Source organism: Lutra lutra, chromosome 9 (genome assembly GCF_902655055.1).
Source record: "Lutra lutra chromosome 9, mLutLut1.2, whole genome shotgun sequence".
NCBI classification, from domain to species: Eukaryota; Metazoa; Chordata; class Mammalia; order Carnivora; family Mustelidae; genus Lutra; species Lutra lutra.
The window spans coordinates 8425552-8439797 of NC_062286.1; the positions used below are offsets into that span (position 1 = coordinate 8425552).

A 14246-nucleotide genomic window follows, 5' to 3' on the forward strand; every position below is an offset into this window, starting at 1 on the left:
TGCCTTCATTATGAATCTGTCGCACATAATCACTAATAATTCTTTGACTTTAGTCTTTTCCTTTTTTTTTCCCTCCAGAACTCTTCCTAATGATATACCTGTATTCCAAGAAGATGTTTCTAAGGAAAGCCCTTCCCCCATCATGACTTACCCTCAGTCAGCATCGTACCCTAATTCTGATAGAGAGTGGTCACCCAGCGCCAGGTGAGTTGCTGGGGGAAGTGTGCGCATTTGACCACCCCCGTCCAGAGGATTTAAAGTCAGTGACAGGAAGCGTGTCTAATAATAGTGAAATATAAGTAAAAAGTGAAAAAAATGCGGGTTAGAGTAGGAGGTATAGATTGGGATTGAAAAAGGACACGTGCAGACCATAAACTTCTGATGTCATAATCAAGCTGTAGATCTGGCTCTTCACTCCCTGCAGGTGACCTTGAAAGAAAAGCCACTCCAGTTCCTTAGTGCTGATTGTCAGCAGGAGAAAACAGGTGGCCTAGCCTTTTTGACACTTAGCCCTCAAGTACGATTCCGGAGCCACCAAGATGGTTCTGGGCTGTTAGAATGATGCCTTCTCCCTGTGCTTAACCCCTTCTGCTGAAACCAGGAGTATTTCCCTGAAAAGAACTCTGACGATGCCCTAGAGTTGGGTAGAAACTTGGAGAATCAGACCTGCTCAGGCTGCGGATTGCCATCCTAAAGACCCAGGGACTGGTAGTCAGTGAGACCTCTGAGAATATGTGAGCCCTTCTCAGAAGAACCAGGGAGGGGACAGATCTAAACCGAGTGTCCTCAGCAGGGGCTGTATCACCCCCATTTTGGCAAAAATTGGCTCTTGGGCAGCAGAGAGTTCTTAGATATTATAATGGCTTGTGGCCTCCATGGGGCCTCACGCATAAGCAAATTCGGAGCCCATCTGTGGTATTAAAGGGTCACGGTGGAGGGAGGACCATGAGAGGAAAAAAGTCTCAGCTGTCTGGGGGTACACGAACAATGGAAAGAGGTTGAGAAACACCGATCTTAGTGACAGGGACATCCTTGGATTGTCTTTTTTTTTTTTTTTTTTTTTTTAAATATTTTATTTATTTGAGAGAGAGAAAGAACCACGAATGAACAGTGGGGAGGGGCAGAGTAAGAGGGGGAGCAGACTCCCCACTGAGCAGGAGCCTGATGTGGGGCTCGATCCCAGGACCTTGGGATCATGACCAGAGCCAAAGACAGATGCTTAACCCGCTGAGCCCGCCCAGGCACCCTAGCCTTGGATCGTTCTTATTCCTTACGTTGTAGATGTACTTGTGGTTTGTAGTAGAAGTGTGGGAACCCTACTGCAAAGGCTCCCTGCCTAAAGCCAGAGTCCTCCCAACAGCCCTCCTCGTTCCAGTTCCACCAGAGCAATCTCGTCAGTGGAACAGCACAGTGAGCAGCGCGTGCTGGAGTCCGAGTGCCAGAGAACTAGATCAGTCCCGTGCCTGCGTCTGGGACAGCGGGTGTCGGTCCACCTGGGTGGGGCTGGGGGCCTGCGGGGTGTCTTCATGGAGGTCTGTCTGCAGACCCACCCCGTGCTGTAGAAACAGAACGCTAGCTACCCAGGACGTTTACAGTTTTCCAGCAGCCGTCCTTAGAGGGTAAAAAGAAACTGAGAAAGTTCCCTTTGATGATTGAGTTCCTTTGACCCAGCATGTCCAAAATACCATTAAGTCGTTTCCACTAAGTTCTTAATGAGATTTTCACATTCTCGTTTTCATACTAAGTCTTTGATCATTGTGAATTCACATGGAAAGACCACCTTGGTGTGGACGTGTCACACTTCATGTGCTCGATAGTCACGTGCAGCTGGTGGCTGTCATAATGGACAGTGCAGATATTAGACCTTCCTGGGACCTCCCCCATCATCTCCCGAGGTCTATGGAAATGCACCCTAAGGAGGGAAAAAGACGGCACTTTAGGAAGAAAATTATGTGGGATGGTTAGAAACCACTATTAGGTTGGAAAATCTGTTCAGACACTCTACCTTAATTTTGAATTTCAAATAAATGTTTAAAATGCAACCGTGGGTATGTTCTCCTGTCTTCCGTGATTTGCCTTATGAATCCAGAAGAGCGGCCGTGTCAGATCCTGTGGGTCTGACTGCTGTCAAATGCAACGACAAATTAGGATAAATAGATACATTTCCATACCTTGGAAGTACGTCTTTTCTTTGAAGAGACAACTGGCAGCAGAAACGATCAACTCTTTGGAAACTGCAGTTTGATTAAACTCTAAATTCTGACCAGAGAATAACAATCTTTTACGGCCATATGGACGAAATAGAAAGTGAAATGAGTCTTTTGGCAGTTTCCTGTTCTTGTGTTCAAAAAATTCATGTTGACTTCTGAGTGATTTCAACAGAGTCATTTCTGCTGTTGTCAGATGCCTAAGTATGTTCATTTTCTTGCAAATGTTATTGTGGAGAGTAGTCAAATAATTTATATGAAGTTTAATTGAATTGACCTATGATTTTTCTTTTTCTTAATGTATATCACGTGGTATCCGGTAGCCCGATAGATTGCCAAAGGACTGCCCCCCGCCTGGCAGTTGCGGCCGAGGGAGGCCTCTCTAGCTCTTGCCCTCCACAGTCTTCCCACTTCCATGCTTCGGAAAGGTAGAGGGGCTTTTTCCCCACTTGGATGTCTTCGATAATCAAAATTGTGATCTAACTCATACAAGCCTGTTTACCATTGACCAAATTACTTACACAGACAATACATAGACTGTGTAAATGAAACTTTTGATCTAACTCTTACAAATCTAATTGACTAACCAAATTACTTATGAAGAAAATACATAGAGATGGTTTTTTTTCCTTTGATTAAGCATTTGTAGATTATTAGATTTTTTTCCACAACTAAATTGGATTCTCTGGAAATTATGGCTAAGCATATAGTTCTTCCTAATTTTATGGAGCGCTTTGCAAAACAGAACAATGAAATAAAAATTGGTAATATGATTTTTGCTTTGTGTCTAGGGTTGTTCAACATACGAGTTTATAAGATCTTTTGTGTAAGGGGAGTTATTATAACTCTTTAAATTGCTCATTAGACTGTCTGAATAATGGAATCCTATTTCCAAGGCATTTCTAGAATGGAATTTTGGAATGTAGCACAGGTTTAGGATCATAGGTTTGTATTTTCCTCAGATGCCATGGTCTCAGGTTCTTGCCTCCGTTCCTTCCATGGTGTCCACACTCCAAGCTGCGTGGTGGACCTACATGGTTTCTAAATGTTAACAAATGAAGCTCTGACTGACTTCTCCAAGAGAAATGGTTTCCTTTTTGATTAAAGAACCAAGTCTCAGGATATGCTTCGTTTGGAGGGTTTCATGTACAGGGGAAAGGCCATTTTGAAAGGAGGTAAACTAAGCTGTGAACAGTTAGAACTCACTTGCCCAAGTGGGACTGGCAAAATCCTCAAAACTGTTCCGTGGTTAATAAATGCGTTATTTACGAAAGCCAATCACAGATCTTGTAAGCTTATTTTTTTGAACAACCCTTGACCTTAAAAGACTAAGATTTGATAATGGGAAACCTTGGACCCACCATCTTCCTTGTGAATCACACCCAGAACTGGGAGCCTTTCCCCGACACCTTCTGTCAGCCTGAATTCCACAGACCGTGTGCGGGCATTTGCGTGCAGGATCCTTCTGAGGGAGGCTGATGTTGCCGCCATTTATGGTGGTGGCCTGCCGGGCGCCGGAGGTGGTGCTCCCAGCTCAGGGCTTGCTTCTCTGTGAAGGAGTTTGCAAACCTGAATACCTTTGTGGAGACCTAGGGCTTGTGGGGTTGGCCAGGGGTCGGAATAGCAGGAATTCTGGAGTTGGCACCACAAGACACCCGTGTTCAGCATTTGCCTTCTTCTAGAGCAGGGGCTGGCTAAGGACAGCCGGTGGGCCAGCCGTGCTCCCCCATCCGTCCTCATGGTTCTGTGGGTCTGCGGCTTGTTCACGTATTGTCAAAGGCTGCTTTTGTGCAGCTGCGACAAAATTGTGTGCTCTGACAAAGGTCGCATGACCCACAAAGCTTGACGAAGTTCGCTGACCCCCCGGCTCCAGAGCAAGCTCTGTTTAAAGGGCACTGCTGACTTCAGTGCGCGGGGTACGGCCATTCCTTGTTCCACAAAACATCACTCATGTTTTATGTGGTAAAATAGAACAGCAGGAGCTTTTTAGACCAGGGGTTAGAGGTTCGATGCCACACTGCGGAGGACAGGAAGCCAGTCACAGTGGACCTTTTCTGTGATGACTCTGGAGACAAACTGGATGCTGGTCACGGTTGTAGGTATGCTGGAGGCCATGACACCCCCTCTGGACCTGGCGCTGATGCAGAAAATATAGTATGGACACGCCGGTGCCAGGAGGGCAGTGACCCTTTGGAGAAAAGCATAATCACAGGACTAGAAGGAGCAAGAGAAGTTGGGAGGTGATGGACACCTTACCACCTAAGATGTGTGGGGCGCTCAGCCTTCCTCCTGTGGGAGCATTTCCCATGGGGCGGAAGAGGGGGTGTGCGTGTCCGTGTGTTGGGAGAGGTGTCCCATCGTATACGCTCCCACGACACCCTGTCTCAGGGTCCTCCTCCACACATGGTGAAATAGAGCGTGAGGGCCACACTATAGCCACGTACCACGTGGGGGGTTTGGTGGGCGGTGGGCACCACGGGTGATGAACCAGCCTCTGAGCATGTTGCTGTGAAATGGAGGAGAGAGAGAAGAGAGAGAGCGGTGAGTCTCTTTGGTTCAAATGGTCGGACTGAAGAGATCTGGGACCAGGTTAGCCATTAAGGGTCCCTGTTGGTTTGATAGGTTTCATCTATGACTGCTCCTTGTCCTGACAGGAAGCTGTATTCCGTGGGAGTTGACATCTAACTCAGGTTTGTGAGGCCAGGCGGGGACTCAGGAGAGTGTGAGGGCTGTGGTAGAGGGTGCAGAAGGAAAACATGGCGGCTTTGTCCCCCGCTTCATGTACCACCGTTGTCTTACTCTGGGAGATGATGCAGGAGAAGGCAGGGAGAGGTTAAATGGATATATTTTCTCATTCAGATATTGTTTAGGATACTGTGAGAAGTTTGTAGACAAGGTGATGATTATGGGCTGGTCACTTTGGCTGGACAGAGGGAAAACTTTGTTCAGGTCTAAAGAGGAGAAATAGGAAAGATTGTAGAGACAAGAGCACAAGTTAAAACCACTTCAAAACTGGCCTGAGAATTAAGCCGTATGATATGTTGTTACAGAGCAGGCCTTAGCCAACAGGTGGATTTTGAACTATTCCTGGAAGATATTTAATGAAATCTCAACACAGAGGCTCCTGGCGTGTTAGGAAGTTTGAGTTTATTCTTAGCATCTGGAATTTGTGGCAAAATTAGCCTGTGATACAGTTTTCCTGTTTTTGAAGCCAGTGCAGATTCATAAATCTTTAAAAATTGAATATAATGGGTGCGTATCTGAGATAGGCAGGACCCCCCTTTGTAGCCAAGAGCCGACAGATGCAGTTTGGAAGTTGAGACCACAGGAGTGGGGAGCTCAGGGTGAGGTGGGGAGAGACAGATGGTTTTGAGAGGAGAACACACTTTTTCCATTCTACTTTCATCTCTCTTTTCTTCAATTTTTCCTTTCTAAATGCCTCTTCTCATCTTTACTTGGAACTGGGGGGCAGGTTGGGATAGGTTCCCCAAAAGGGGAGCTCCTTCCTCCTAGCTGTGTGTTCTGTGGACCCCTGGTGGCCACAGAGGGGAATGTCATGAAGCTTGTGCGCATTTTCTGGGCTGTTTGAACCATAGAATTCTGGACTAAAAAACATCTAAAAAAGTTTTCCTTCCCAGTTTAATCATGGATTTGTGTTTTTCTTAAGTCCTTCAGGTTCTCGACCTTCAACACCTAAAAGCGATTCAGAATTGGTCAATAAGGCCACCGACAGGGCGATGCAGAAGAGTAACCTAGAGATGCTCTGGCTTTGGGGAGAATTACCGCAAGCGGCAAAGGTAAGCCCCCCACCCCCATTTCTGCCATATATCGAAGATAGTTTCCAAAAACGTGAAATGCATGATCTTTTCTTTGAAGATAGTTCATTTCATATTCCAGTCTATTAAAAGCATCTCGAATCTATTACTATAAAAATTTTTTTATATTGTAAAGCTTCTAGAAGATGCTACAACTTCTTGTCCTTGGAGAGAGAGGACAGTAGAGGGTTGTAATATGAATGAATGAATGAGTAAACATGGAAAACATGAGTAAACATGGAAAGCATTCCTATGGAGAATCCAGATGGGCAACTTTTTGGAGGGAATGTCTGTTGAGGTAGAGTTGTGGGTTCTTTCTTTTCCTGGGTTATATTTAGCTTCCATGGAAAATGCTGATTTCTCTGCCCGCGTGCTGTAGTGCTGACTGAACCAGCCATCTTTTCAAATTCATGGCATTTGTCGTTGGAGAAGTGGCGTGGAAATGCTAACCCATCACTACTTCTGGCAAAACGCTTCCAACCACAGACGTGCTGTGGCGTTTTTTTTGTTGTGCGAGAAGCTGTGAGATCGGGTACAGGAACAAACACTTTCCCTTTCCCCTCCAATCCATAAATTTCATTCTTGTTGTGACCAGATAAATCTTTTCCATAACAGGACACTCCTTGGAGAAGTAGAATCAGAAATGTTAATTTCTCACTCAGGTGAACCACCCACTTGTTGACTTAGTTTTGGGGGTAAACTTTATTGAAATAGAGCACGTGTACAGAGAAAAGCCCACATCGTAGGTGCACAGATTGGAACATTTTCATGCTGAGAATGTGTCCAGAGAGAAGCAGGGCTTACTCAGCCACTGGGAAGCCCCTACCTTTTGCAGTTACTTCTCAGCCTGCCCCCCCAGAAGGACAAACACCCTCCTGCCTTTCACAGCAGAGATTAGCTTGGCGACATTCATCGTGCTGTTGTGTGTGATTGTGATTCCCTTATTGTCGCTGTGCTGCGAACTACCCGTCCTGCGAGTGTCCTGCCCATCCCGTGCATGGACACTGAGTACTTGAGCCTCTCCTGTTTGTTGGCCTTTCCCGATCCCACTTCCTTCTAATCAGCAGGTGATGTTTTATATGAAAGTTTGTTTGCTCTGGAACTGGCGTTCTGCTGTTTAGATTCTTTTGGTGGAAGGGAAATCACTAGGTGACGCCCGAGGCTTGACTGTCTCTGCCAAATGGGCAGACGGTGGTGCAGATGTTAATGGGTTAATTGTTTTTCTTTGATTAACTCCTTTTATCTCTTTGCTCACGCCCTGACCATTCTGTCTGTCTCTCTCTGCCTCTTTGACGTAGTTATCTCCGCACAAGATGAAAGACTGCAGCCCATTAAACAGTAGAAAAATCTGTGATAAGATACACTTTCAGGCCATCCAGAGCGAGTCTTCGGATGCGTTTAGTGACCAGTCGCCAACCCTGGCCAGGCCCCCCGTGCTGCCCGTTCCGGAGCCGGGCAAGCCTCCCACGGAGATGCAGTTTGCGAATGAAGAAGATGTTGAGGCCTTGGGGGCGGCAGCTCCACCTCTGCCTACGATCGAAGAACCTAAACCCCTCTCTGCCAGCGTAGCCCCGACAGCAAGCAAGATGGATTCTCCTTCCAGGAAAAAAGGTGGGAAGGCTGGCGGGTCCCAGCAGATGTGGGGCTCCGCACGGTCCCAATCCTTCCCTCTGAATGCCGAGTATGTCAAGGGGGAAGCTGGACCGGGACAGCTTTCTGCTGAAGATATTATCAGAATTTAGTTATACAGTCAGACCGAAGGAACCCTTGGGGTGGTGTCACGAGCCCCCTCACTTTCTAGATCGGGGTGCTGGGATCCAGAGGGGTGAAGTCTTGTTCACCCACTTGGGGCTCCGGAGGATGCCGATTGTTGAGCTAATCCTGGTCTCCTCACCCCCTGCCCTCCGTTTCTGTCCGCACATTGCCTGGTTTTAATTTCTGCATGACACGGGTCACTGTTTGCAAGGGTCACTTGTTTGTATCCATGTTTGCCGGGAGCTCCCTACTAGAACGTGTGTGCTCTGTGCGATCAAGAACCGTTTGGCCTGGTTTGCCTCCGTTTCCTCTGTGCTCAGAATAGTCTTGCTCCGAACTGCTGGTTGAATACATACCTGGTCGCCCGGCAGGAGGGATGACGTCAAGCCTGTCCTGTTAACCACGTGGTTAACCACGTGGTGCGCTTTCCTAGATTTCTATGAACCAGTGACGTCATTCTCTGGCAGAAGGAAACAGGAAGTCCACGGTCGTGGTGTGCAGTGACCGTGGATGCACCGTGTGGGACCCCGGGCCTGGGACTGTGCATACCAGGACGTGTTTAATGAAAGCCTTCCTCATTGAATGATGATGGTGGCGATGGCTTCAGTAGACCAAGTACTCAGGACACATCAGGCCCTTCACAGCTGGGGGCGTTGCTCACCAGCATCGTGTGACTCGGTTAGGCGCGTGCTCTTGGCGGTGGTGGGGTCTCGCGCAGACCTGGTGAGTCGGCCTCTGAGGCCTGCGCGCTGCTGACTTCCAGCTCTCGTAATTGTGCGTGGTGGGGACACTTCGGAGCAAACGTGCATTATGCTTCAGTGCTTTCTGGAGCTGCTCGGAAGTCCGTGGAAGACCAGGGCTCTGACCTGACCCCTTTGCTCTTCCAGACAAACGAAGCAGGCATCTGGGGGCTGATGGCGTCTACTTGGATGACCTCACAGATATGGACCCTGAAATGGCTGCCCTGTATTTTCCCAAAAAGTAAAATTTCTTTTTATTCTTCGTATCATTTTCTGTGTTTGTCTGTGTGAGTCTGGTTTTTCCCCCTTACATTTGATTGGAAAGTGAGTAAGAAAAGGGAGGCTCCAATTTTCCTGTGAAAATCTACCAGTAATAATGGACTTTCCCTGGAGTCCTGTGTGGATATTTCTGTGTGGCTGGCTTCCCACCTCCTGAACAGGAATGCAGGCACGAGGCTGGCTCCCGTGGTGACACTGCGGTCGTGTTGTGAGGGGGCGAGGCAGTGACCCGTCACCCAAATCAGCAGCTAAGAGGGGGCAGGTGCACAGCCCTCTCCCTCCCCGGGAGAGATTCTCCCGTGGCCTCTGAGACCCCTGTTCTGTTTTGTGATGTTCAGGGAGGGCTGGCTCCTCGGAGGGTGGTAGCAAAGATCTGTGGCCTCTGAGGACAGTGTGCTTTCTTTGCCATTCCTTTCACCTAGGCTCGGGAGGGGACCCAGGGAGGACAATAGGCTAAAATAATTGTCTCCCCAAGTAGTTGGTTTCACTTGTCTGTCTTTGTCCCGGTCCTGAGATGACCTCCTTTGCTTCGCCGCGGGCCAGCGCGCGGTGGGAGTCGTTTGCGGTCCCGATGTCAGAACCTCTCCTCTTCCTCCTCCCAGCGGGGATCCTTCCGGCCTCGCCAAACACACCAGCGACAACGGAGCCCGGTCAGCCAACCAGTCCCCGCAGTCCGTGGGCAGCTCTGGCATCGACAGCGGCGTGGAGAGCACCTCGGACAGCCTGAGGGACCTGCCGTCCATCGCCATCTCCCTGTGCGGGGGCCTCAGCGACAACCGGGAGATAACCAAAGGTACTGCCCGGAGCCTGGCCCTGGAGCCGGTCTTTGAGCCACGAGCGCCCTCTCGTGGCCAGCGGCCAGAACGTCCGGAAGCTCGGGCTTCTCTGTTGAAAGTGGCTTTTCACTTGGCTGGGTTCCCCAGAGCACAAATGATTCGCTGTAGCTCATGGGCCTTATGCTTCTGTTGGTCACACACGGCTTTGGGGCCACTTGTCGTCGCGCGTGTTTGCTGAGCACCTGCGTATGTCTCCCTGCCTTGTGCCGGCTCTGCAGTGGTGCCCTCTGGGAGCCTGCAGCCCAGGGGGAATGTCGGGGTCACGGAGTCACAGGGCACTGGGAGTGTGCAGAAAAGCTGTGGAGTCTTGGGGAGGGAGAGATGTCTGGATTTGAGCACATTCAGGGGCGGTTGCCAGCTGGATCTCAGGGGTGCTCATAGGCTTGGTGTACGTGGTGAATTAATTCGTGGTGTCCATCAGATTTAGAATGGTGGTTTCCCAGTGTCTTGTGACAGCTACGTGGTGAGGTGGCCCTAAGACCCCTAGCAGATGCATCAGCTGTCACCAACTGACGAACCCTTCGAGTGGCATTAGTGGCCCTGAGTGTCGCTCTCTTGTCCCTCTACCACTCCCTCCACTTACACTGTTCTCTCTTTCTCATCAGCCCCCTCCCCCCACCATGGTCTGTTTTTCTAGTGGGGAAGGGGTGAGGCTGTGCACTTCACCCCCTCACCACCCTCTTCCCTTCCTGCCCTGAGCTGCCATCCTAGACTCCTGTCTCTATCCCGGAGTCCCCACAGGGCTCTGTGAAGTTCTTCTCAGACAAAGGCTGGGGCTCCTTGCTCTGGAACCTGAGCTAGCTAATCCATCCCCATGGAGCTGAACTGAAATACATAGTTCAATGTGATCCAGCTGGTTTGGTCCCTCACAAGAAGTCTTTCGAAGACCCCCTCCCCTCTAATAGCCAGCCATGTCCAAATCTCTAGCACCAGCCACTGTGGGGCCTTGAAGAGGTGGCGAGGGACTGGTGTCCCATGGCACCCGCTCTCCACTACACTTGCACTGAGTGTCCTCCCAGGGGTCTGCTCAGATGAGGCCAGAAGCCTGTGAGCAGGAGCCCCTGAGGAGAGTACCTAGCGGCATGAATTAGGGTACCAGAGGTACCTGTCGTGGCCAGTCTGGGTCAGCCTCCTGACCAACGGGTCTCTTCCTGCTGGACAGGTCTGGGATCTCCTGGGTCTTGGTTCCATTTAGGATCTATAGGAACCCCCCACCCCTGGGAAGGAGTGGGGACAAATTAGTGCCAGAGAGGTAGGTGGTCAAAGCCCACATCAAGGCTCAAGCCAGGGCCAGCTGAACGGGGGATGTCGAGTGGAGGCCAGAGCTCATCACAGAAGCTAGAATCAGGGCTGAGGCCTTCCTGTCTCCCGGAACGTGGTGGGGCTGGGTCAGCAGGTCAGGCCGTGCTGCCTTCCGCACTTCCTCCATGTGACAGTGACCAGCACCTCGCCCACCGACATCAAGCAAGTCCTTGCTTTAGGCTGGACATTGTGCTTCCAGCCTCACAGCCACCGAGGAAGCGGGCGTGGTTCTTGATCCGCATTTACGGATGAGGAAACTGAGGCTTGAGGGAATTAAGTACTTGCTCCACACAGGTCACACCAGTAAAAGCGACTGAAACTGGGTGGTCTGGTTTCTGAGCCTACTTACCAGTCACCTGCTTCCGGAGATGTGTGGGGAAACTGGATTTTCCATACGCCTGCTCCCCGCCTTGCTGCCCGGGCATACGCTTGCCCCACAGCCTCGGACTGCCCCCAGCCGCCCCCATTTCTGCACAGACGCTGCCCCCAAACTCAGGCCCCTTTACAAATGCATTTGAAGAATTGTCTACACAGCTGGAATGTGTCGGCTCTGAGACGACACTTGTGAACAAGCAAGGGAAATGGAAACCTGTTTTTCCGATCAAAATTTTCCTTCTGTTTTCTCCTTATTCCTACGATCTCTTTCACAGATGCATTTCTGGAACAAGCCGTGTCGTATCAACAGTTTGTGGACAACCCGGCTCTCATCGATGACCCCAATCTCGTGGTGAAGATCGGGAATAAGTAGGTTCCTCTTGGAAGTCATTTTGGCCGTCTCACAGTACGGTTTGTGTTTCAGTTTTTCAAAAGCAAAGATCCAGACAATAGACCTTAGAAATACGTAAGGTGAAGATTTTGTTAAAATTTATTATTACCTCTTCCTGTAGGCCAAGTACTGTGTTGTTCTATAGTTGGTAGGTTTGTATAAGGGTCAATCTTATGGGTTTTAATACTCACCCGTGCTGGATTTTTAAAAGATTTATTTGCTTATTCCAGAGAGAGAGAAAGAGAGCGCGAGCATGAGCAGAGGGGACAGAGGGAGAGGAGAGGGACAAGCAGACTTGCAGCTGAGTGCGGAGCCCGACGTGGGGCTCGAGCTCAGGACCCTAGATCATGTTGAGCCAAAACCAAGAGCGGGGCGTGGAGCTGACCGTGCCACCCCGGCGCCCCCTGACTAGGTTTCGTACCAGAATGCATCTAGTCTCGGCCCTTGGCCTCTGAGCCTCAGGCCCACGTTGTCCGTGGGTGTTCGCAGCACAGGTTGCTTATCTACCCGCGAAAGCTTTGGTTTCTGAGGTCAGGGACTGGGCAGGTGTTTTTGTAGCAAACTTTTTTCCCGAGAGGAAGTCAGGTGTTTAGGTCCTAACTTGGGGTACCTAGTTGCCTTTTCCACGAAGTGTGGCAAGAAATGCCCTCGGCACGTCGGTGGCTCGATAGCTGGGGAGCTCGGACTCCCCTCCAGCTGGCCGCGGGCCCCCACCGCCTCCGCTGGTCTCGGCTTGGCCCCCACGAGTGGCTGCTGGGGGTTGGCAGGGTGAGGGGCAAATGGGGAAGGCCGGGGTGTTGGCAACAGTCTTGGGCTCATTAAGGACCCAGCTGGGGTTCCGGAGCTTTCCTTGACTGTTTCTCGTGACACTCGAAGACTTTTCAGTCCGAGCCACGGTCTTTGACATCTGTTTCATTTTCCCACGTCAGATATTATAACTGGACGACAGCGGCGCCCTTGCTCCTGGCAATGCAGGCCTTCCAGAAACCTTTGCCAAAGGTGAGCTTGAACACGAGGCAGAAGAGGTGGCACTATCACGGGTAGACGAATCTGGGCCGCTGGAATTTAACTTCGACTTTAGAAGCACAAAGTTAATTACGTGGTGTTCTTTTGAAGTTCATGACCATCGAGGTCAGGAGTTTAGAACCCGCCTCCCTTCCACCCTGAATGTCCTTCCCCTTCCTGCTCATCAGGGCAAAACCTCCCAACTGGGGCAGCGACGGACCGCCTCCTGCCTCCTCCAGGTTCCTTTCCCGACACATGCTGTGCTCGGGACGTCAACGCAATAGAAATACCCTTTAGCTTGCAGGGGTTTAGCTCACAGAAGATGGGCGCGTGGCTCCTTAGCTGAGGCTTTGTGATACTCACTCTGAATCTTTTTACAAGCTGTCAGTAGGTCTTTGACTCTGTTTGTGGTGTTTTTAATGTAGAATTAGTTTTATGTGTAGAATTTGTCCATCCTTTAAGGCTATTGGATCTCGTATTATACTTATAATGGCCCTGCTTCCCCATTTCCGAAACTTGTGAAAATATGCCAGCTTTTCCCCTAGTACTTTCTTTTTTTCCTTTTTTATGTAGGCTCCACGCCCAGTGCGGAGCCCAGTGCGGGCCTTGAACTCACAAACCCGAGATCAAGACCTGAGTGGAGATGAAGGGTTGGATGTTTAACCCCCTGAATCACCCAGGCACCCCTCCCCTAGCACTTTCTTAAATGTCTGATCTGTCTCGGTTTTATTTTGTGAGTGAGTGAGGCATCAGGAGCCCGATCAGCTCTCTCCCAGCTGGTTACGAATCAGGAAGCTCTGTAGGAAACAGAATGACTACGAGTAGCTTGAATAACAGCCTTTTTCACCTGACATAGTAAGAATCTTCGAGGTTGGTAGTTTCAGGGTCAGCTTCTCCATGACTGTCTTGCCTTTCCCTTTATGATCAAGGTCACTGTCCCCAACTTCTTCCTCTCAACCAGCCTTACCCCAATAGGAAGGGTAGGGACAGGCTTCTCACGTTTCATTGGCCACAACTTGGTCACAGGATCACCTCCAAGCCACTTGCTGGCAGAACAGTGGAACGTTCGGGAATGGGGTAGACCAAGCGAGGTCAGAACCTGTGGCGCCTGATTCTTGAACAGTTTCCAATGTGCTGGCGAGAAAGGGAGGGGATGATGTGCCCAGGGAGGCAAGTAACCGGGTCCAGCATAACTACCTCATTATCTCAGTACCTTTTGCTAGATAACGCTTCCCCCCCCAATATGCAGATAGAGCTACCGCGTGTATGATTATTTCTTTATGAATTTAGTCTCTTTTCTGGACTTTGTCTTCTGTCCCATGTATATGTTTACTCATGTACCAAAATACATTCTTTTAATTACGATAGTTTTTCAATTTTAATATGTAGTAAGGCTCGTACCAACTTAATAATACTCGTCTATCTGAATTTTCTTGGCTGTTTTTGTTGTATAAATGAACTTTAGAATCGCGTTGTCTAGGTATGGAAATAATCCTGCTAGTTTTTTTTCTCTAATTGGGGTTTTGTTACATTTATGGATG

General features: G+C 49.5%; 1 protein-coding gene across 5 annotated transcripts in view; it reads left to right on the forward strand.

Annotated features, from left to right (window-relative positions):
* Window positions 1–14246, forward strand: part of LPIN1 (lipin 1) — a 130670-nt gene that overhangs the window by 85491 nt on the left and 30933 nt on the right. For 4 of the 5 annotated variants that reach the window (XM_047743739.1, XM_047743742.1, XM_047743743.1 and 1 more), the window contains 8 exons: window positions 79–204; window positions 2531–2635; window positions 5875–6004; window positions 7321–7633; window positions 8665–8758; window positions 9399–9589; window positions 11585–11678; window positions 12630–12699. In XM_047743739.1, coding sequence (XP_047599695.1) covers window positions 79–204; window positions 2531–2635; window positions 5875–6004; window positions 7321–7633; window positions 8665–8758; window positions 9399–9589; window positions 11585–11678; window positions 12630–12699 — 1123 coding nt within the window. The remainder of the gene's footprint in view (window positions 1–78; window positions 205–2530; window positions 2636–5874; window positions 6005–7320; window positions 7634–8664; window positions 8759–9398; window positions 9590–11584; window positions 11679–12629; window positions 12700–14246) is intronic. The other variant, XM_047743740.1, reaches the window with a different exon arrangement.